We start from the raw sequence: 24,231 nt of genomic DNA, 5'->3' as shown, positions 1-24,231 counted from the left end.
TATTTATTTTTAAGATTTTTATTTATTTAGAGAGAAAAAGAGGGGGGCAAGGGGGAGGAGCAGAGGGAGAGGGACAAGCAGACTGCTCTGAGCATGGCAGCTCATGTGGGCCTCTATCGCAGGACCTGGAGATCATGAACTGAGTCGAAACCAAGAGTCAGTCGGTTAAGCATCTGCCTTCGGCTCAGGTTATGATCCCAGGGTACTGGGATCTAGCCATGATGGGCTCCCTCTCAGCGGGGAGTCTGCTTCTCCCTCTCCCCGCCCCCCGCTCCTGCTCGCTCTCTCTCAAATAAATCAAATCTTTAAAAAAAATAAATGTTCAGGTAGGAATATGTGGGCCTCCATTTGTACTCTTGCTGTAGAGTTGGGGTGAACCATTCTGATTTACTGCAACCTGGGAGCTTTTGAAGGGTTATATTTAGGGGAGTGTCATGATCAAAACTATGCTCAAAGACTTTGGTGGTGAACTTTTTTTTTTTAAGATTTTATTTATTTGTGAGTGCATGCTTGTGCATGCGAGCAGAGAAAGGAACGGGGATAAGCAGACTCCACGCTGAGCCCAGAGCCCTACATGGGGCTCGACCCCACGACCCTGAGACCACAACTAAGCCAAAACCAAGAGTTGGACATTCAACTGACTCGGCCACCGAGGCACCCTGGTGGTGAATTTTTTCAAAATTGAATTAAATGAGAAAGTATTAGGATAAGGAAGGAAATAGTTAAAACTCAACGGGAAGATGACACCATAAAAAGGATACAAATTAAATACAGAAAAATTATTTTTACCTTTAGTCAGAGGTAATAGACACCTGATATAAGCCTTAAACTTATACACAATGTTACATGCCAGTTATGTTTCTTTTTTTTTTTTTTTAAGATTTTATTTATTTATTTGACAGAGAGACACAGCGAGAGAGGGAACACAAGCAGGGGGAGGGGGAGAGGGAGAAGCAGGCTTCCCGCGGAGCAGGGAGCCCGATGCGGGGCTCGATCCCAGGACCCTGAGATCATGACCTGAGCCGAAGGCAGACGCTTAACGACTGAGCCACCCAGGCGCCCCTCCAGTTATGTTTCAATTAAGAAATTTGTTTTGATGTGAAATGGTTAAAAAAAAAAAAAAGGACAGAAAGTTCACCAACACAGAATTAGAAACAACAGAATGCATCAAAGTGATGCACTATGGAGCATTCTCGTTTGCTGGAGTTCGGTCATTCTGCAGGCTGGATTCTTGATACAGTCCTTTCTTTTAAGGTTTCCATTTTGAAGGCAAGGGCCAAACTTCTTAGTTTAAGCTGATGGTTTCCAGATTCAGGAGAGTTTTTTGAGGAGCCCCAGAGATTTGCTGCACCTGCCACCCCAAGCTAAAGTATTTTGCTCCATGTGTCAACGCCACAGATTTTGTCAGCTTAAGTTCTTCAAAGGAAATACAAAACCTTGGGCCATTGAACTGGTAAATAGATTTCCTACCCCAGTGTTTCCCAGTATTTTTTTTTTTTTTAAAGATTTTATTTATTTATTTGAGAGAGACAGAGAGCACAAGAGGGAAGAGGGCAGAAGGGGAAGCAGACTCCCCACCGAGCAGGGAGCCCAATGCGGGACTCGATCCCGGGACTCCAGGATCATGACCTGAGCCAAAGGCAGTCGCTTAACCAACTGAGCCACCCAGGCGCCCCAGTGTTTCCCAGTATTGATTAAGATATTGCATGACTTTTCCTTCTCTGTTTCTCTTCTCACTCATTTTGGTTTTACACAGAATTGGGTTTTTAATCATCAAAGCTAAGACATAGCAAAAAAATAATGACATCATCACTTGAAGCTTATCTCCATCTACTAAGTTCACCACTTAGTCATGACGACACCCTAATTCTAGCAAAAAGTCTAAGGAATTATTCACCCTCCTAACCACACAGGGGAATTGCTAATATACTGGGCAGTTAGAAGAACAATGGCGGTAGATCATCTTATTTAAACTTGTGAGATAATACGACAATTCAGAAGTGGAAGCCCTTGTGAAATTTTTTTCTTGTTTGGTACCAAGATCATTAGTCCTTCATAGTTGTTGCATACTGTAAGGTTTAAAGAGTCGAATAAGCAAGAGTACTCCATGATACATTTGAAACATGAAAGACTGTGCTGTAACTTAGAGGCACCAAGTTGAAGTTTCTTTCTCTCTTTTTTTTTTTAAGATTTATTTATTTATTTATTTGTCAGAGAGAGAGAGACAGAACACAAGCAGGGAGAGAGGCAGGCAGAGGGAGAAGCAGGCTCCCTGCTGAGCAAGGAGCCCGATGTGGGACTTGATCCCAGGACCCTGGGATCATGACCTGAGGTGAAGACAGACGCTTAACCGACTGAGCCACCCAGGCGTCCCCAAAGTTGAAGTTTCAAGCAAGTCTAGATGACCCCAGTATTCATCAGAGCTACTTTAAATAGACCAATATCTAAGTAAGCAGACTCGTGGGGCTCCTGGCTGGCTCAGTCAGAAGAGCATGTGACTCTTGACCTCAGGGTCATGAATTTGATCCCATGTTGGGTATAGAAATTACTAAATAAGCAGCATTACTATCTTTCCAGAGCTTTTAGAATAAACTTGCTATACTTTGAGCATTCATGTGGGTACTATAAAGATAGTGATCGCTCATCACTTCTCTGAAATTTCTTGCCTGCCTTAATTTTTTCAGTCTTTTTTCAATGGGTGAATGATTTCTTAAGAAGTCTGAATCTTCTGAGTACAGTTCATCTGGTAAAAGCTGGCCGGTCCCATTTACAGTTAATAATGAGATCAGCAGCTGTCTTTTTGTTCATGCTAACATGCTATCCAAACAAAATTTGGACTTGCAAATCAGGCAAAGTTTTCGAGTCTTCCTATTTTGTAGAAGAGAGGGACTGCTAACCAAAATGTATTTAGCTGGAACACTTGCAATAGCCTGTAATGGAGAGAACTATCGGCAGCCTACCACCTCAGCTGTGTAGGGACAGGCCACAGAGGAGAAGGTCTTAGATGCTGTGGTCCCGGGATGCACCAGTTGGTGGGCCAGATGCCCCAGTCGGTGGGTATGCTGTCGAGGTGCACGCAAAGATGTCCCCACATGGTCAAGGTGACATGGATGTGCCAGGTAGGCAGGCCAGGTGGCTGCTCCAGCTCGGGCCCTGAAACCAGCAGGTTGTTCAAAGTCCCAGCAGCAGCACCACCCCCTACGTGAAGGCCAAAGGCCTCACAGATTTACTTGGCTTCTAAAGAAAAAAATTTGGTTACAGAATTTTCTGTTATAAAGTTACTTATGTAAGCTTTGTGCTTATTTAAACTCCTTGCGCTTAACACTTCTGCAACTATGAAATGGAAACAGACTTACATCTGAATTACAAAGAAAGCTGCAAAGCCAGTGAAATTAAAAACATTAATATAGCCATATCCACAATGTTGTTCTGGAACTTAATAGTTGTTCACAGCATGATTATGAACTCCCTAGAACTTTCTGCCTGTCTTTGGGAGAGACCTAATTCTCACGGGGCATTTCTCTCTTCAAACCAACCAGGAAACCTTCCTTCCCCCAGTGTGCCAAGACAGAAGCAGCTCTGATAACTGAGGAAGAGACCCTAGGAGATGCTTATATTAGGCTTTTTTTTTTTTTTTCTCATCCTCTCTGAATTACAACATAAAATTAAATTGTTCTCAAGAACATTCGGATTCCCCCCAGATCCACTCTTTGAAAAATTATGAACTCTGCAAACAAACTGTCAAGAAATGAACACAGCAAGAACTTGATGCAAGAGGTGAGACTCAAGAGCAAGAATCTTGCTGTCTCACCCAGAGGGACGGGGATGTGGTCCTACCCCCTCAAGCCCCAGAGCCCCTCTCGCCTCTGTCAGAGTCCTTCGGACCAGAAGAATCTGTGTTCCATGCAGAGCCCGGGTGCAGCAGGGGCAGAAAGCTTACGGGTCTTCAGCGACATTAATCATCATCATCTGTTCATGCTTCCAGTGATGCCAGATTTGAGCCTGGCTGCCTGGCAGTTGGCCTCTCCAGACAAGGGTAGGGCTCTGCTGGGAAGAAAGATACTGTGTCAAACTCTCTGCCATCCAAGAATTTATCACCTCATTAGGGAAATTTTAATTTAAAAAATTGTATGTGCCCAAGAGACAGCCAAAACAGGTTTACAAATTAATTCAAGGCAACAGAGATTTTGAAGAGACCATAACTGGTTTCTCCCTTCTCTCATTACACTTCCCCAGCCAGCCTCTCTGGACTGGCAGTTCTCTGTTTTGCTTTCTCTCTGCCTAGCCCACAGGCTGCTCCCACAACTTCCCCATTATCACCTGGAAATGCCTTCCACTTAGCATTTGATGTCACCTCCGCCAGGAAGCTGTCTCTGATGCCTAAGACATAGAGCCCTTTTTATTCTCCTCAGCCCCAGGCTGGAGGCAGGCACTCAATAATTGAAGGGCCACATTGGTAAGACCTGGAAAATTGATAGTCCCTTATAGACAACAGGGTACTTGGCTGGAGTTGCTCCTCCTCCTCCTCCTCCTCCTCTTTCTCCTCCTCCACCACCACCACCACCACCTCCACCACCACCACCGTCTTCTTCTTCAAAAGTAACCTCTACCCCCAATGTGGGGCACAAACTCACAACCCCGAAGCTCAAGGGTCGCATGCTCTGTTGACTGAGCCAGCCAGGAACCCCTTGGCTGGAGGTTTTTAAGTGCTGTCTGAGTTCAGGATTGGCCCCAACCTGGCAATAATAGCCCATTGGCCACCAAAAGCCTGCTAGCCAAGTGGGGTCTAGTAATGAAAAGCTCTCAGTTTCTTAGACAAGCACTTAAAAAAAAAGTAGATCCTGAAAACGGAGGGTCAATACTCTTACCTGCACCACCAACCTTTTTTTTTATATATATATTCCACATGAAAAAAATAAGTGTCTGAAGTGTTTGGGGAAGTGCTCAACTTTCTTGGGCAATGACTTTGTCCCTGCCCCATGTGATTATATACTTCTCTCTTCACAGCTTCCTTGTGTCTTTGCCTTTCTCTCCTTCCTACTTAGCCTTGGTTCCATCTCCCGGAGCCAGAGCTCGAAATGAAAACAAGTGAAGTGTCACAGCAGAGTCTGCTGTCCCCTTTGTGTGCCAGAGAGGCGGTTATAGAGGACGATGCTGGTAGAGCAAGCGGGGCTGGAAATCTTACAGGCTTGAGTCATGCTGGTAGGAGAGTCCCCTCCTTCCTATTTCCGTTTGATGGTGCTGTTTTTTCTTCATTCAAGTATTTATTTTAACTTCATTTAGACTGTTCTAGGAGCTTTACTTTAGGAGTGGGTTCTCCCACTTAAGTACATGGATTGCACTTGCATGGCCTTGGACTTCCTCACATGTATTAGAATTCTTGCTCAAGAGATTTCTCCTTACCTGGCTTGGTTTGTGGAAGTCTCCATTTGGTTGCCTCCTCTTGGGTTCTATTTTGGATTCCCTGATTCTAGATCATTTTTAATGTTAGTGGATTGGCTTGGATTTTGCCACCCTGAGAATACAGGCCCCACATGTATGTGGACTCAGGATTCCAATTGCATGGTTCCAGTCTGGGAAGGCTAACTCTTGTCTTCTAGCTAAGAACCTGGGGTAATGGAAGGACATTCAGACACTTCCCTTTGTGGATGGGCAGCCAGATCCAACTTCTCATTAAATGCCAGGCTTGTGGGCATTTTTAACCTCAGTTCCTATAGCCTGTATTCCTCTCTGGTCCTTTCATAGGCTATACAATCTCAACTACTCATATATCGGACACCTGTGGAACCCCCTTTTCTTGCCTTAGAGACACGTATTAAAATATTTTAATACTCAGATATTTTAAATATTCTAGCTAGCATTTTTATGTATTAGGCAGAGAAAGTAGTGTTTTAGAATATGCCCAATCTACCATCTTGACCTAAATTTTTTTTTTTTTAAGATTTTATTTATTTATTTGACAGAGAAACAGCGAGAGAGGGAACACAAGCAGGGGGAGGGGGAGAGGGAGAAGCAGGCTTCCCGCCAAGCAGGGAGCCCGATGTGGGACTCAATCCCAGGACCCTGGGATCATGACCTGAGCCGAAGGCAGATGCTTAACGACTGAGCCACCCAGGCGCCCCTTGACCTGAATTTTTAACTAGAAGTTATTTTTAATAAAATACTGCTTTTTTATATTAAGTTTTTAAGGGGGGAAGGGGCAGAAAGAGAAAGAATCTTAAGCAGACTCCACACCCAGCACGGAGCCCGAAATGGTGCTCGATCTCACAACCCTGAGATCATGACCTGAGCCAAAATCAAGACTTGGACACTTAACCTACTGAGCCACCTAGGTGCCCCTAATGTTAATTTTTAAATAATCTCTTTTCTCACCTCTTATTTTTCTAGTAGGTTTAAGCTGGTTTTTTTTTTTTTAGATGTTCAATCATATGCTCTGTAAATAATGACAGTTTTGCAACCTCCTTTCTATTAATTACACATTTTAATTTAGTCCTTGTCTAATTGTCTTGGCAGGAATTTCTAGAGCAATAGTCAACCGTGGTACTCTTAGGTCCTCTCTTATACCTGGCTTGGTCAGAAATGCTTCTGGCGTTTTAGCATGAAACACATTCGGGCTTTGGTTTTGAGAAATATTTTCATTAAAATAAAGAAATACCTTTTATTTTCATTTTCTTAAGGATTTTATTTTTAAGTAATCTCTACACCCAGTGTGGGGCTCAAACTCAAAACCTCCACATCAAGAGTCACACGCTCGGGGCACCTGGGTGGCTCAGTCGTTAAGCATCTGCCTTCAGCTCAGGTCATGATCCCAGGGTCCTGGGATCGAGCCCCGCATCGGGCTCCCTGCTCCGCGGGAAGCCTTCTTCTCTCTCTCTCCCACTCCCCCTGCTTGTGTTCCCTCTCTCGCTGTGTCTCTCTCTGTCAAATAAATAAATAAAATCTTTAAAAAAAAAAAAAAAGAGTCACATGCTCTACTGACTAAGCCAGCAAGGTACTCCATTTTCTTTTTATTAAGAGGTTTATGAAGAGGAGTGGGTGTATAAATTTTAATAAATGCATTTTTAATAGTAAAGACAATCATGGCTTTTCTCTTGACTTACTTAAAATTAATTTATATTACTAAATTTCCTAATATGGAATCATCCTTGGATTCCTTGATTCCTGAAATGAACTTTACTTGGTCTTGGTATGTTATTCTTTTAATGTACTGCTGATTTGATTTGATATATACAATTTATATGTGGTTTGTGTGTGTATATATATATATTTAAACTTTTTTCCAACTCTTTACAAGTAAAACTAGTCTGCAGTTTTGTCTTTATTAGGTTCTCAGATCAGTCATTTGCCAATTATGTAAAATGAGTTAAGGTATTTCCTTTACTTCTCTATGCTCTTGAATAGTTTAAACATTATCAAAAAATCTGTTTATTCAATTTTTAAAGATTCACATGTGAAATGATTTAGGACTAGGGTATTGGAGGAGAATTTTTTTTTTTTTAAAGATTTTATTTATTTATTTGACAGAGAAAGACACAGCGAGAGAGGGAACAGAAACGGGGAGTGGGAGAGGGAGAAGCAGACTCCCCGCCGAGCAGGGAGCCCGATGCGGGACTCGATCCAGGGACTCCAGGATCATGACCTGAGCCGAAGGCAGTCGCTTAACCAACTGAGCCACCCAGGCGCCCGGAGGAGAATTGTTTTTATTTCTGCATGTTATTTATTTGTTTATTCCCATGTGTTTCCAACCCAGTTCTGGGAAAAATATTTTCATAGAAGATCAGCAGTTTTATTAGGATTTTCAAAATGTATTAAATTATAGTGTTATATAATGGTCTCATACTTACCTCTATTTCCTCTGTACATGGGACGAGTTTCCCTTTCCTAATTTTGTGTTTTTGTGCTCTCTTCCTTGTTTCTTCTGTAAGGCTAGCTAGTGACATCCATATTGTTCAGTGATCTAGTTTTTAGATTTATAAATTCATTTTTTTGTTTTCTTAATCATTGATTTCTTTTTTTAAAAGATTTTATTTGAGAGAGAAATAAATTTTTTTTTTTAAAAAAAGGGTTTCATCCTCAACTCTTCTTCTTTTCCCTTCTCTCCTTGGAACCCTCAGGATTTTAGTGATTACTTTCATCCAAATCACTTCTACTCCTAACACTCTTTCCTGACCCTCCAGAGCACTGTTCATCCCACCTGACTTTGAGTACTGACCATGCGGGGGTGCCTGAAGTCCTATGTGCCCAACACCCCGATTGCTAGCAGGGGAAGGGGCAGAGGAGGAGGGAGAGGGACAAGCAGACTCCGCACGGAGCACACAGAGCCCCATGTGAGGCTCAATCTCACGACCCTGAGGTCTTGATCTGAGCTGAAATCAGGAGTCTGATGCTTAACGGACTGAGCCATCCAGGCACCCTTTAATCATTAATTTCTGATTTTAACTTTATTGCTTCCCTTATTTTACTTTCTTTGGGTTTATTTATTGTTTTTCTAACTTCTTGGAATAGATGACTCCTCCTGTATTTTTTCTGTTACCAGCAGTTAATGTGTAACTGGACTCTCCTTTGAGGTAGTGCCTTGTGTTGACCTTCTAGGATGTCACACCCACTGGAGATGGCCTTTTGGGGAATTTACTTATTTCAACATATTTTGCTACTTCAAACCCAAAGGACTAGATGAGAACCCTAGGTGAGTTCTGAACATGCAGAAACTGGGCATGAAAAGATTGTAATATCAGAGGAAACGATGTAAGCAAGTTCTCAGAGGTCGGAGAAGCATAGAGGTATTGTTAAGCTGGAGGGTATACCAAGTAGGGTAGTGATGGATGTTTGGAAGCCAGACCACACCAGATCTTGAATCCAAGGCTAGCGTTTAGAGAATTTCTATAGGCAGTGGAGAGCCCTTGTTTAGAGTTGGATGCTGTGAGCTCAGAAAGGATTCAGGCAAATGCCGGGACCGGGCTGTCAGGCACAGGTGGTAGGTAGGGTAGGACATGCATCAGGCACCCCCGCATGGCCACTGCTCAAAGTCAGGTGGGATGAACAGCGTTCTGGAGGGTCAGGAAAGCGTGTTAGGAGTGGAAGTGATTTGGATGAAAGTAATCACTAAAGTCCTGAGGGTTCTAAGGAGAGAAGGGAAAAGAAGAGTTGAGGATGAAACCTTTTTTTTTTTTAATTTTATTCTTATGTTAATCCCCATACATTACATCATTAGTTTTAGATGAAGTGTTCCATGATTCATTGTTTGTGCACAACACCCAGTGCTCCATGCAGAATGTACCCTCCTCAATAAAGAGTTGAGGATGAAACCTTTTTTTAATTAAGTTTTTAATTTTAATTCTAGTATAGTTAATATACAGTGTTATGTTAGTTTCAGGTGTACAATATAGTGATTCTACAGTCCATACAACACCCGGTGCTCATCACATCGGTGCCCTCCTTAATCCCCATCATGTATTTCACCCATCCCCTTGCCCACCTCCCCTCTGGTAACCAGCAGTTCTCTAAAGTGAAGAGTCTGTTTCTTGGTTTGTCTCTCTCTCTCTTTCTTACCCCTTTGCTCATTTGTTGTGTTTCTTACATTCCACATATGAGTGAAATCATATGGTATTTGTCTTTCTTTGACTTCTTTCACTTAGCATTATACTCTCTAGCTCCATCCATGTTGTTGCAAATGGCAAGATCTCATTCTTTTTTATGGCTGAGTAATATTCCTATATATGTGTGTGTGTGTGTGTGTGTATGTATCTCACATCTTCTTTATCCATTCATCTTTCGATGGATACTTGGGCTGCTTCCATAATTTGGCTATTGTAGATAATGCTGCTATAAACATCGGGGTGCATGTGTCCCTTTGAACTCGTGGTTTTGTATTTTTTAGGTAAATACCCACTAGTGCAGTTACTGGATCTTTTTTTTTTAATTTTTTTTTAAAGATTTTATTTTATTTATTTATTTGAGAGAGAGAGAGAGCATGAGAGGGGGAGAGTCAGAGGGAGAAGCAGACCCCCTGCTGAGCAGGGAGCCCGATGTGGGACTTGATCCTGGGACTCCAGGATCATGACCTGAGCCGAAGGCAGTCGCTTAACCAACTGCACCCACAGGCGCCCGCAGTTACTGGATCTTAAGGTAGGTCTATTTTTAACTTTTTGAGGAACCTCCATACGGTTTTCCACGGTGGCCGCACCAGTTAGCCTTCCTACCAACAGTGAGGGTTCCCATTTCTCCACATCCGCGCCAACACTTGTGTCTTCTATTGTTGATTTTAGCCATTCTGACAGGTGTGAGGCGATAACTCATAGTTTTGATTTGCATTTCCCTGATGGTAAGTGATGTCAAGCATCTTTTCATGTTTGTGCTGGCCAGAGGATGAAACCTTTTAAAAGGACTTAAAAAAGGAGGAGCCTGAGGGAGAGGCCATGGGGGTAGCAGGTGTTAGCTCCTGGTGGGTGTTTCGCTGAAGACCCCTGCGGCACTCTGGCACACCGCCTAATCTGCCCACGTTCTTCACCCCTCCCTCCCCAGTCACGCAGCCTCGCCAGGCTGGCTTTAGGTGGTGCAAGGGGCCCGCTGCCACTCTCCCTGCTCCCTGGCTCCTTCCTCTGCTGCTGGGAGCTGGCAGCAGCTGGAGAAAGGAACGGTGCCCGGGGCGTGAAGGGGGAAGGAGGCGGTGGGGAAGGGGATCCGGCCGCCATGGACAGCTAGATGTTCACCAAGGAGCTGCACCAGTGGGTCAAGCAGCTGAACGATTATAAACAGCTTAACGAGAACCAAGTGCAGTGAGGTGCAAAAAGGCTAAGGAAATTTTAACAAAAGAATCAAAAGTGCAAGAGGTTCGTTGTCCTGTTACCCTGTGTGGAGATGTGCATGGTCAGTTCCATGATCTGATGGAATTCTTTAGAACTGGTGGAAAATCACCAAGTACAAACTATCTATTCACAGGTGCCTATGTAGATAAGCTATACCCCGTGGAGAGTGTGACTCTTCTTGTCGTCTTAAAGGTGTGTTACCTAGAATACATTACAATATTGAGAGGAAACCATGAAAGCCAACAAGTTACCCAAGCATATGGCTTTTATGATCAAAGTCTACGAAAGTATGGAAATGCCAAAGTGTGGAAATATTTTACAGATCTATTTGATTATCTTCCACTTACATCTTTAGTAGATGGACCGATATTCAACCTCCATGGTGGCCTCTCTCCATTCCTAGTTACACTGGATCATATAAGCGCCTTGAATCATTTACAAGAAGTTCCACAGGAGGGCCCATGGTGTGATCTGTAGTGGTCAGATCCAGATGATCGCAGTCAGTGGAATATTTCACCACCTAGTGCTGGCTATACATTTGGACAAGACATTTCTGAAACATGTAACCATGCCAGTGGTCTCAGCCTGGTTTCTCGAGCTCACTAACTTGTCATGGAGGAATACAGTTGGTGTCATGATCAGAATGTGGTTACCATTTTTAAAAGTGCACCCAATTACTTACTGTTACTGTTGTGGGAATCAGGGTGCTATCATGGAATATTAGATGACACTTTAAAATACCCCTTCCCTCAGTTTGACCCAGCACCTTGTGGTGGAGAGCCTCATATTACCTGGTGCAGACTACTTCCTGTAAATTCCTCCTGGGAAAAACCTGCCTTTGTATATGGAAATATACCCAGCTTTTTAAAGTGCATATATATATATATATATATATATATATATGTGTATATATATATGTATTTAAAAACAAAACCAAAAAAGCAACAGTAATCTATGTATTTCTTTAACAAGCGGGGATCTGTCTTGCATTAAACCATATCGTGGACTAAAATGGGCCATAATAATGATAAGCATTTAGCACAATTTGAGACTGAAATTTAGTACAATACTGTGTTCTAGATTGGTCAGCCTTTTTTTTTTTTTAAAGACTTTATTTATTTATTTGACAGAGAGAGACACAGTAAGAGAGGGAACACAGCAGAGGGAGTGGGAGAGGGAGAAGTAGGCTTCTCATAGAGCAGGGAGCCCGATGTAGGGCTCGATCCCAGGACCCTGGGACCATGACCTGAGCCGAAGGCAGATGCTTAACGACTGAGCCACCCAGGCACCCTAGATGGGTCAGTCTTAATGGTTTGCCTGCTGTATTTGTAGTAACCATTTTCCTCTGGACTGTTAAAAAAAGTCACTAACTCCTTCATCTCGTTTTGCATTTATTTGGGAAATTAGTGTTTAACTGGCATGGATTGATAGAGTTGGAGTTTTATTCTTAAGAAAAATTCACAAACTAACTTCCACTTAATCCCTTATCCTTCATTTTATTGAAATGTATAGTTAAATTAACTGAAGAAAAGATTCTGGGGAGTATGTTGTTACAACATGTAAAAAGGTTTCCCTTCATTTAAACCAAATTACTGTTTTATGTTGGTCTGCATATTTCTGTATATTTGTCATGACAGTGCTTGTTTCCTATTTGGTGTACTGAGCAAATCAACTTTCCATTTTAAACAAAAACAAAAATAAACAAGAAGTCCTAGAAGCCAGAGGCCAGAGCTGCAGTGTGTGGAGGAATGAAAGAATACTTATCTCATTCCCAAGTATACATTTTTTTTTTAAGGAGACTTTTTTATATAATCTTTATTTATTTATTTATTTATGATTTTTTAAAGATTTTTTTTATATATTTGTCAGAGAGAGAGAGTGAGAGAGCGCACAAGCAGGGAGAGCGGCAGAGGGAGAAGCAGACTCCCCACTGAGCAGGGAGCCCGATGTGGGGCTCGATCCCAAGACCCTGGGATCATGACCTGAGCTGAAGGCAACTGTGTAACCAACTGAGCCACCCAGGTATCCCAAGTCTACATTTTTTTTTTTTTTAAAGTAAACTCCATCCAATGTGAGGTTTGAACTCACAACCCGGAGATCAAGAGTTGCATACTCTACTGGCTAAGCCAGCCAGGAGCCCCAAATATTTACTTTCTTTTTTTTAAGTAGCCCTTCATTCCCAATTCTAAATGAATAAATGAGTGTTAAGAGCAGCACTTGATGGGATGTGGTTCCAGAAAGAATGGGCTCTTCACTCTTTCAGATCTTTTTATTTTATTCACAATTAACAAATGAGATGAGAGGATTGTTGATGTGGCTGAGACAGGGATGTCAGATCTCACCTCACCTCGTTGGGTAGCACGCACCAGTGGAAAATTTTCAACTGTTACCTTCTTTTGGATAATAGACTGTCAAAGAGAGGTCAACTGAATAAAACAAAACAAAAAAAACAGGGAATGCTTCCTTCATTTGCTACAAATTTCCTTTAAACAGAGGAGACTACCTCTGTTTTGGTCTTTCTCCACCTAGGGTATTGAAAATAGTGTTCAGTTTACAAAGATTCTGGATATGCTAAGCTTTTCCATGAAATGCTGTGTGAAAAAATGCTCTACAGGTCCTCAGTTAAATGTTAGTCATCCCCCACGTCCCACTCCCAGTAAGTTTCTAGACAAATCAGGCCTGGTGTTCCATCCCAAGGAGTTAATGTTCTTCCTGTTTAGAAATTAGATTAGGCCTTCTTGTCTGGGCCAGATGCATCCGTGTCTCCCAAGCAGAAGCTGTATGCTCCCCGCATTGCTTGACCTTTCTAATATGCGTCAGCATTCATCCCCGCTGGGCTTGCTCATCTTGCCCTATGTCTGCTACAGAATAATCACTTTGGAAGCTGTAGGGCCGGCCTCCTGCTTCCGGACTGCACCCAGACCAGGAGGGGCGTGGAGAAGGTCACAGGTGCAGTCATATGTGAGTAGCCCACTGGCAAATGCCCACACAAAGCATGGTAGGCTCTGGGTGAAAAGATTTTAAGCACTTATTCTAGCCTAACTGAGTCAAGGCTAAGCCAGTGTCAGAGGGAGAGGGAAGGTGGAGGAGAAAGACCAAATGGCTGCCCATAGGACCACTGACTAAAAATCAGTGTCAGCCGAACAGATGGCATTCTTGTGTCATGAGGGACGGGAGTTTTCTGTTGCAGGATTATTTGATAGCATCGTGGTGAGAAACTCATAGGTGTCTGGGCCCATCAGCCATGAACCTCCCAGCTCTCTCCTCCTTCAGGTGGGCCTCCTGACTCGTGAGAGCTGAAACCATCTACACCCACACAGCTGCTCTCGGCATTACCATGACTGCCTGTTCCACTGTCTTCATCAACGTAAGGTGACTATTTCAGGAAACTGACCCAGAAGATAAAAGTTGAAATAACTTGAAATAGCAGAAAATGGGCGCCTGGGTGGCTCAGATGGTTAAGCGTCTGCCTTCGGCTCAGGTCATGATCCCAGCGTCCTGGGATCGAGTCCCGCATCGGGCTCCCTGCTCCTTGGGAGCCTGCTTCTCCCTCTGCCTGTGCCTCTCTCTCTGTCTCTCATGAATAAATAAATAAAATCTTAAAAAAAAAAAAAAAAGAAATAGCAGAAAATACCAAATGACAAACTTAATCCCCAAGACTTTTTGAACCCCTTGCCTTAAAGATGCTCCCCTTGCTGTGGGCACCAATCTGAAACTATTATAGTGTGATCCTTAACCTAATCCTAATCAAATCCTTGATTAAAAAATTGCTGAACTTCCTTAACTCCGAAACCTCCTAGGACTCCCACTTTGCTCTTCCCTCTCTAAGATGCTAGGAAGACTGAGTCTTACCGAGAGGGGGAACTCAGCAATGTCTTAACATGTTGTTCGGGTGGTACTTTGGGGAAGGCAGCATGTAACAGTCTCATCTGTCATCTCAGCCTCTCCCCAAGTTCTGGAACTCATTGTGACTTTGGACAAAGGGGATTTGGGTTAGAGGGATTCTGGTCCAGGAGGACAAAGACCTTGGTCTTATGTTCAACATATATGGTCCTAGGTGATCCAGCCTGGGCCTACATATTAATTCAACTTATTGTTGTCTACTCTTTGTCAGGTCAGAAGCTAGGCAATGGGAATTAAAAGCTGAAGAAATATGAAGTCTCCCTGCTTACCCTCAGTCCATAGCTTAATAGGGAAGAGTTATTTTTATTATTTTTTTAAAAGATTTTATTTATTTATTTGAGAGAGAGAATGAGATAGAGAACATGAGAGGGGGGAGGGTCAGAGAGAGAGGCAGACTCCCTGCTGAGCAGGGAGCCCGACGTGGGACTCGATCCCAGGACCCCAGGATCATGACCTGAGCCGAAGGCAGTCGCTTAACCATCTGAGCCACCCAGGTGCCCGGGAAAAGAGATTTAAATGGATAAAATGGTGTGTGTGATGACATTATGTGGAATAGTGCTTCTGAAACAATTTGTGGTTAGGAATCATCCCCCCCCCCCCCCCCCCCCGCCCAGTCAATGGTAAAACAAAGAAATGAACCATACTTTAAAGAAAGCCCTGGCTAAAATGTGCCAAGAGACGGTCCTGACTTGGGAAAAGGCACTTCCTATTGCCCTCCTCTGTGGAACGGTGGCCTCTAGAAGCAGGGCTCAAATGGAGCCCTTATGAAATTACACATGGGAAACCCATTCAGACTTGAGTAGGGGCTATTTGCCCCTACTTAGAACATGCAAATGGAATTAAATAGTATGTGCAGCAGCTGAATCAAATTTTGACATCTGTTCATGAATTTGCCTTTTCTTTTTTTTTTTCTAAAGATTTTTTTATTTCTTTATTTGAGAGAGAGACACAGCGAGAGAGGGAACACAAGCAGGGGGAGTGGGAGAGGGAGAAGCAGGCTTCCTGCCAAGCAGGGAGCCCGATGTGGGGCTCGATCCCAGGACCCTGGGATCATGACCCGAGCCGAAGGCAGATGCTTAACAACTGAGCCACCCAGGCGCCCCGAATTTGCCTTTTCTAAGAACAAGCCATTTCCTGAGGAGCCACTGCACCCTTTTCAGCCAGAGACTGGGTCCTACTAAAGGCTTGGAAGAACCAAGGACCAGAAGATGGGTTAACTGAAAAATGGGCAGGTCCTTACAATATGCTTCTAACTACTCCTACTTCTCCAAAACGTGCAGGCGTCCAGCCATGGATTCATCACACCCACATTAAGAAGGCACCTGCAGATAATGACTCTTGGCAGGACTCAACAACCGTCTGAGTGGATGACAACTCCCACAGGAGATCTTTTTTTTTATTTAAATTCAATTAACATATAGTATATTATTAGTTTCAGAGGTAGCGTTAACTGATTCATCAGTTGCATATAACACCTAGTGCTCATTACGTCACGTGCCCCCCTTAATGCCCATCACCCAGTGACCCCATCCCCACTATAGGAGATCTTAAGTTATCTCTTTGCTGTCCATCTCAGGAGGAACTCAAGAAACAGAGTTCTCCTACCCTGTCAAAGTCTTCCAACATTCCTACCTCATCCCCAGTCAGCAGGAAGTAGTTTGCAGAAGAAATGACCGTCCTCCCTTCTCCTTCCATTGAAATGGAATGGTGACTTGACAGTGGGGATTTGGAGGACCCGCGCAGTCATTTCCCTGACTGGCTCCATTTGCCTTCAATCTGTTCCTCTTCATCGCTTTGTTTTTCCCTCCAGTTTATTTGTTCACTCCAGGAAGGGACCCAACAGGCAAAACGTCCTGTGATGGGCACCGAAACTACCCCCCAAGTAATAACAACTACTGTGATGCCAACAAGACTCCCCGTGATTGGGGCACCCGGGTGGCTCAGTCGGTTAAGCGGCTGCCTTTGGCTCAGGTCATGATCCCAGGGTCCTGGGATCAAGCCCCGCATCGGGCTCCCTGCTCATTGGAGAGCCTGCTTCTCCCTCTCCCCCTGGCTCACGTTCTCTCACGCTCACGGTCTCTCTCTCACATGAATAAATAAAATCGTAAAAAAAAGACTCCCCGTGATTGACTCCACTCCAGTGATCAACCTGACCTTTGCTGTTTAGCAGCATGTACCCACCAATCCTTGTTTCACATTTTCCCTATATAAAGTTAGAAGTAGGGCGCCTGGGTGGCTCAGTCGTTGAGCGTCTGCCTTCGGCTCAGGTCATGATCCCAGGGTCCTGGGATCGAGTCCCACATTGGGCTCCCTGCTCGGCAGGGAGCCTGCTTCTCCCTCTCCCACTCCCCCTGCTTGTGTTCCTGCTCTCGCTGTGTCTCTCTCTGTCAAAAAAATAAATAAAATCTTTAAAAAAATAAAAATAAAAAAAATAAAATAAAATAAAGTTAGAAGTATTCTCAGCACCTTGAAGACAGTTCTTGGGACGTTAGTCCGCTCTCTTCCCAGTGTTGGCCTCACTGAAATAAACTCCTTTCTTGTTGCACCACCACTTGTCTCTTTGCCTTTGGATTGTGGCCAGACTCTGTCCTTTGGGGCCTCCAGAGCCAGGGGCTCTCATGCCTTGGTCGCTGGAAACAATGTAATAAGTAAAATGTTTCTCTGAGTTCTGAGAGCTGCTCTAGCAAATTAATTGAACCCAAGGAGGGGGCCATTGGAACCTCTAGCCTATAGCCAGTGGGTAGGAAGCACAGGTGGCATGAGAAGTGGGGAGGGGGCAGTCTTGGGGGACTGAGACCTTAACCTGTAGAGTCTGATGTTTTCTCCGGGGACATGGTGTCAGCGTTGAGCTGAATGGGAGGACACCCACCTGGCATCCAAGAATTGCTTGGATGTGGTTGGAAACCACCCTCACACACATGAGAATTGGTGTTTAGAACCTCAGTCCTCCCCAGAGCCGGGCCCGCCTCTCTGAGCCAATAAAGGATGGAAGACACAGTGTGAGCCCTCTCTGCAGGCGGCTAGAACAGAGACAGAGTCTGAGCTTTGTCTCAGTCCTGCTGTGGATCTGACCACTGGGGTAGTAGAGAAGGAGATCTAGTTTCTTCCTGTAGTTCTCCCTTCTCGAGAAGAATGGAAATTTCCTCACTTCTAAGGCAACAAAAGGATTAGAGAATGTCTCTCCTATCCTCCACTGAACAAGGGAATGGTTCTGTTTGTTTCAGAGCAAAGGCCCCAGAGCTGTTACCAGGCCTTCCCTGAGGACGGAAGCAGGATGGGGTATAGGATGTGGAAGTGGGGTAGAGAGGGGAGCAGGTGGGACCCCCCCTCTTCCCCCACTCCCACCCCGGGGACACCAGCCGGCTACCTCTGGTCCAGACCCATCTCTCTCCAGGATGAGGGCGGGTGAAGGAATAGATTTGGAACTGTAAGGAATTACCTATTAAAGGACAGTTCAGTCAATGTGGGGTTCAGTCCATCTGCACCCTGCACAGAAGGCTGCTTTCTTCCCCAGAAATGCTGAGTACATGGGAGTGCTGACCCCTGAGCTGTTCTAGTCCCAAACACTCTGCCTATTTGTCTCCTCTGTCCTGGGGCCACCCAGTAGGCCCTGCGGGTCAGCCACTGACTAAACGCTGGCTCCCTGAAGCAGCTTTGTTTCCTCAGCAGTGTCTACCCCCTGCTGCTGGGCGCCCCTCCCCAGCCTGGGTCACTGGCAAGGAAGCTAAAAGAGCTCCAGATATATGGCAGGTCGTGCTGTGTCGTCACAGAGCCAGAACTCCTGGCTTGAAATCCCAGACCTGCTGTGGACTAGCTGTGTGGCCTTGGATGAGGTTTTTTTTTTTTTAAGGATTTATTTATTTGAGAGAGAGAGTGCGTGGGCTCATGGGCATGCCCAAGCATGGGGGGGAGGGGCAGAAGGGGAGACAGAGAGAATTTCCAGCAGACTCCCCACTAAGCATGGAGCCCAACACAGGGCTCGATCCCAGGACCCTGAGATCATAACCTGAGCCAAAATCAAGGTCAGCCCTCAACCGAATGAGCCACCCAGGCACCCCTGGATGAGTTATTTAACCTCTCTGTGCTTTAGTTTCTGCATATGTACAACAGGAATAATATTAATACCTACTTAGGATTATTGTGAAGAATAAATGATTTCATATAACACCCATTAGACTGATGCCTGGGTAGTTCTAAGTCATTTGTGAAGGCAAGTTGCTATTTTTATGAGGCCAAGTCTCGGAGAAAAGGATCAAGTGGCTGGGGGGAGGGCGGAGTATGCTACCGTATATCGAGTTCTGCCATGGGGGCCAAGTGCTATGCAGATACTTTATCCAGTTAACCACTTACAAGAACAGAGGAGAAACAATGATGCCCAGTTTACAGATTAAGAGCCTGAGTGGCCAAGTGGTCCTGATGGGATTCAACACCCAAGATAGCTCAGACACCAAGCTACAGAGGCCAGAGAGGAGATGGGGTAAAGAAAACCAGTTGGGTAGTCATGGCATTGACATGCGTATCTACTGGGGTCTTTGGGAAGGGGCAGGGGTTGCTCTGGTGAAGCCAGGAAATCTGACTTCAATCTTTCTAGCTGACGAGTCACTTTTACTCCTCAAACCACAGGGCTGAACTTGGCCACTAGTAGCTTCTGAGATCTACAAGTTATAACCAGACACCCGGGAGACTGAATCTCCTAAATCTCAGCTCCAAAATTCCTGGAAGTCCTGATTAGCCCGGGTAGTATTTAGTGTCCATCTTTCAATGGCCAAGGGCCAGGTTTTCCTGTCGGAGTGTAGCAGGTCCCGCCGCAGTTCTGTGGATGCCCGATGGGGTGGGGAGGGGAGGGTCCTGGGAAAGGAGGGCCTGTCCGGCAGTCCGTAGGTGTGTATCTGATAGGCGTAACCTTCTCCTTGTCCTCCATCTTTTCTCAGCCCATAGCTCCTGGTGCCTCATACTTTCAACCTGTCTTGACTTCTGTGCATGCAGATTCTCTCTCCTTATGCCTCATTCCACCTCATGGCCTCTCTCCATTCTTACTCTCTAACCATAACCCACTGCTCTTGCCTGAAACTCGGCATGTTTCTTTATTCAGATTTCTCAGAAAATTCACTAGTCCTATGGACATTTCCATGGCAGGCCAGTTCATATGTACTGTCTTGCTTAAGGACTAGCCACCTTGTGATACAGACTTTGTATTTAGGAATCTGCTAGGGTGACACAAGGCCTCACCTTCTACAAGGCTGTGTGGGCCAGATGATTTCTCTGTGGGCATGGGACCGGGGCTTGTACCGTGAAGAGATATACATTATGTCTAGCCATTGAAAGGATGCCCCTTCCAAAAGCCTTCCCAAGCTTTTCCCTCCTGAAATCCACTACCCATCACATTAGACCCTTGAGCCTGTCATGGGATGCTGAGTGCACTTGTCCAGTTCCTACTGCAACAGAGATCCAGATGTACAATGGCTTAAACAAGTAAAAGGATTGTTTCATGCTCACATATAAATGGGGACTAAATAGTCCAGATCAGATCTGATGACTTTACAGTGTTGGGGGTCTAAGCTCTTTCTGACTTGCTATTCTATGATCCATAGGGCATTGGCCTCATCTTTATGGATCAAGATGAATCACTACCACAGTCCTGCCAGCAGGAAGGGGGGAATGCATTTCCCTTCCCTGTAAATGCAGGAGCTGGAGTGTGTGCACATCACTTCGCTCACCTCATTAGCTGGAACCTAGTTCTCTGACCACATCAAGCTGCAGGGGAGGCTGGGAGATAGAGTATTCTGGGCGGTGGTATGTCCAGCTACAAGTTGAGGATTTATTACTAAGGAAGAAGGGAAGAGTAGACATTGGACAATGGCACCACCATTTTCCTGTCGTTCATTTTTGACCCCTGTCCACCATCCAGTTGGTCATGACATCCTGGCACATCCCCACTCCTGATGCCTTTCCCATAGGGCCTGATTCTTCCCACTGATGCCGTCATGGACTGGGCCTTCACAGCTTCATACCCAGTGTCTACCGAGAACCATCTAACTGATCTTCTAGCCTCCAGTCTCTCTCCAGCCCCACCCCGGGATCATTCTTGAGTGCACATCTGATCACTCTGCTCCCCACTGCCTGTAGCAGAGAGATTTTAACTGCCGATTTCTGAATCCCTGAACTGACATGCACATTTTGCACATGTGTGCATTTTTCTGAAGAGAGCTTCAGGTTCTCAAAGTTCTGGGATTCCTCCTCAAGCTACAGGCTCAAGTTGAAATATCTAATCTCAAACATACAAGTGAGATGTGTCTATAGACCTTTTCAAATCTCCTCCTGTCTGGGCACCTCCACAATGTGACCCAAACTGAAGTGATTCTAGAATTCGCTCCACTGCGCGGACAGCCCATGCTCTTTCTGTGCCACATCTTTATGGCCGCTGTTCTGTCCAGTGTGCCCAGGCAAACTCCTACACCCCTGTATGGCTTAGCAGAAAAGCCCCATCCTCCACAAGGCTTCCCTGACTCACTCTGCAGCGGTGGTCTCCACAGCACGATTCAGACGCCCATTACTCATCCTACGGCACAGCCTGTGTCCATCTCCACCACCAAACCACTAACTCTGGAGCCTAGCACCTACAATAGGTAGGCCACAGATGTTTGCTGAGCAATTGTCACCCGTGCCCCCAAAACTGAAGTGCTGTTTCTAGAATGTGGATCTGAGTGGCATGTCCAGCTTCCCTAGTTCCTTCAAGTTCAAATTTGTTACGGTGGCTTTTTCTCTGGCCTCCTCTTGCTATTCTTTGTTTTTTTCTACTCCAGGAACACTGAAGTACTTTTAATGCTCCAATTCCGTGTTCTCTCTTGCCTTGAGGCTTTCTGCATGCTTCTTCTTCAGCTCCTCTTGGCATGGCTATACCTCCCCATCCTTCAGATAGCTTCACTACTCCGGGAAGCCTTCTTGGACCCCCTCCCCACCCTCAGACTAGGCTGAGGGGCCCGTCCACCTGTCCTCATAGCACCTCATACTTTCCCAGTTTCAACATGCATCATCTTGCACCAGAATGATGGGTTTGTCTTTCTTTGCTGCAAAACTGAGTTCTGTGTCTAACTTGCCCACCAGTATGTCCCCAGCCCCAAACACAGTACTTGGATGACAGCAGATCCCTGAGAAATCTGTGTTTGATGAGGGTTGACAATTTTTTGGTTGTTAGTCTGTTTTTCAACAGCTTGCCATTGCCTTTGGAACAAAGACTCTTTAGGCTCTTTATCATCTGTCCTCGTGTATAGTAAGTCTCATCTCTTCTGAATCCACACTTTGATCCCAGCATCTAGCTCAGACTCTACACAGAAGTCCTACTGAACCGAGTGAAGGTCCCCAAATGCCTGCTGTCCTCCATCGTTCAGCCTCGGCAATCCTGCTTTCTACCTGGCACGCTCTTGCCTCTCCTCACCTCTCCCTTCTCTTGCTTTTTTGGCAAACATCCACTAATCTTTAAATTTTCAGTTCAGATACCTCTTCCTTGAGGAAGCCTTCCTTGGATTCCCAAGACCAGCTCTGGTACCCCTTATTGGTACCCCTGTAGCATTCTGGGCTTCCTTCTCACCATTCCGTTTTCCTAAGTAGATGGCCAAGTGGAAGCCTGAACCATGATATCTCTAATGTGAGCCCAATGCCTGCACACAGTGGGCACTCTAGAAATATCTGTGGAAGGAGCGCCGGGGTGGCCGTGTCAGTTAAGTGTCCGACTCTTGATTTCAGGTTGTGATCTCAACATTTTGAGATCAAGCCTGGAGTCAGGCTCTGTGCTGTGTGTGGAGCCTGCTTAAGATACTCTCTCTCTCTGTCCCTCTGTCCTTCCCCCACTAAAAGAAAAAAAAAAAAAAAAGAAATATTTGTGGAATGAATTATATTGCCTGGTCTTATTCCTTACTATCGGCACAAGTGTCCTGTCTTCCGAAAACAGTTTGTACGCCCCACGAAGGCAGTGAGGGAAGTTAAGATATCTGCGGGCCTCTCTCCAACCCTAAGCTTAATACCTGTCCCCAGTGAGCCTGATTTATGTTGCTTGGTGGTTGTGCTGCCAGGCACTTGACAAATGTATTAATCAGTGGAGCCTTGGCTTAATGTTTTGGTAAGCCTGGGTTTGGGATCATGGTAACCTTAGACATGATTTTTCTAGGGGTGACTAAAACCACTGCCAGTGTATCCATCTTTTTGAAACAATGTTTTTGTTTCCTTTGGGCAAATACCCAGTAGTGGAATTACTGGATCATATAGTATTTCTATTTTTAATTTTTTTCCAGAGTGGCTGCACTGATTTACATTCCTACCAACAGAGCCTGAGGGTTCCCTCTTCTCTTCATCTTTGTCAACACTTGTCTTTTTGATACTAGCCATGCTGTTTGGTGTGAGTTGGTATCTCATTGTGGCTTTGACTTGCATTTCCCTGACGATGAGTGATGTTAAGAAGGGATGGGCAGGAGCGCCTGGGTGGCTCAGTCATTAAGTGTCTGCCTTCGGCTCAGGTCGTGATCCCAGAGTCCTGGGATCGAGCCCCACATTTGGCTCCATGCTCCGCGGGAAGCCTGCTTCGCCCTCCCCCACCCCCCTTGCTTGTGTTCCCTCTCTCGCTGTGTCTCTCTCTGTCAAATAAATAAATAAAATCTTAAAAAAAAAAAAAAAAAAAGAAGGGATGGGCAAGGGGCGCCTGGGTGGCCCAGTCGTTAAGCATCTGCCTTTGGCTCAGGTCATGATCCCAGGACATGATCCCTGGGAAGCCTGCTTCTCCCTCTCCTGCTCCCCCTGCTTGTGTTCCCTCTCTGTCAAATAAATAAATAAAACCTTGGAAAAAAAGGGAGGGGCAAATCAGATGAAGGGAATTAAGAGGTATAAACTTATAGTGATAAAATAAATAAGTCAGGGAGATAGAAATTACAGCATAGGGAATATGGTCAGTAATATTGTAATGTCGTATGGTAACAAATGGTGACTACACTTACTATGGTGAACATCGAGTAATGTATAGAATTAATATACTGTATGCCTGAAACTAATAGAACATTGTATGTCAGTCATACTTGAGTAACAAAAAAATATTAAAGTTGAGAGGCCCCTGGGTGGCTCAGTCCGTTAAGCATCTGATTCTTGGTTTCGGCTCAGGTCATGATTTTGGGGTCCTGGGGTCGAGCCCTGTGTTGGGCTCTGCATTCAACATGGAGTCTACTGGTCCTTCTCCCTCTGTTCCCTCTCCCCACCACCCCTCTCTCAAATAAATAAATAAATAAAATCTTAAAAAATTATAAAGTTGAAATGACTAAAATAAGTAAATACATAAATAAAAGCCAGCACAAGGAACAGTGTCAGGCACCTGGCTGGTGTCAGTAGATGTTTGTTGAATGAATACTGGAGAGACAGTAACAGGGTGACAGGCTATGCTTGTTCAGTCTCACCATGTTCTGGGCTCAGACATTCCAACAGAATGGAATAGTTATAAGGAGGGAGATCATGTGTTCACATTCCAAAGTCAAGATGAAAAGAA

The 24,231-nt window shown here is 44.9% G+C and overlaps 1 protein-coding gene and 1 pseudogene across 4 annotated transcripts in view; one reads left to right on the top strand and one right to left on the bottom strand.

Annotated features, from left to right (window-relative positions):
• Positions 1-289: 289 nt before the first annotated feature.
• KANK4 (KN motif and ankyrin repeat domains 4) overlaps positions 290-24,231 on the bottom strand; it is a 103,682-nt gene continuing 79,740 nt past the window's right edge. For all 4 annotated transcript variants that reach the window (XM_064589052.1, XM_064589053.1, XM_064589051.1 and 1 more), the window contains one exon: positions 290-4,044. In XM_064589052.1, the coding sequence (XP_064445122.1) occupies positions 3,937-4,044 (108 nt within the window). In that variant the 3' untranslated portion in view covers positions 290-3,936. The remainder of the gene's footprint in view (positions 4,045-24,231) is intronic.
• LOC123860353 (serine/threonine-protein phosphatase 2A catalytic subunit beta isoform-like) lies at positions 10,166-12,439 on the top strand (annotated as a pseudogene).

Source organism: Mirounga angustirostris, unplaced genomic scaffold, assembly GCF_029215605.1.
Source record: "Mirounga angustirostris isolate CCGP_5_RB_7025 unplaced genomic scaffold, mMirAng1.0.hap1 SCAF_4, whole genome shotgun sequence".
NCBI classification, from domain to species: domain Eukaryota; kingdom Metazoa; phylum Chordata; class Mammalia; order Carnivora; family Phocidae; genus Mirounga; species Mirounga angustirostris.
This window is presented reverse-complemented; position numbering and strand designations above follow the sequence as displayed.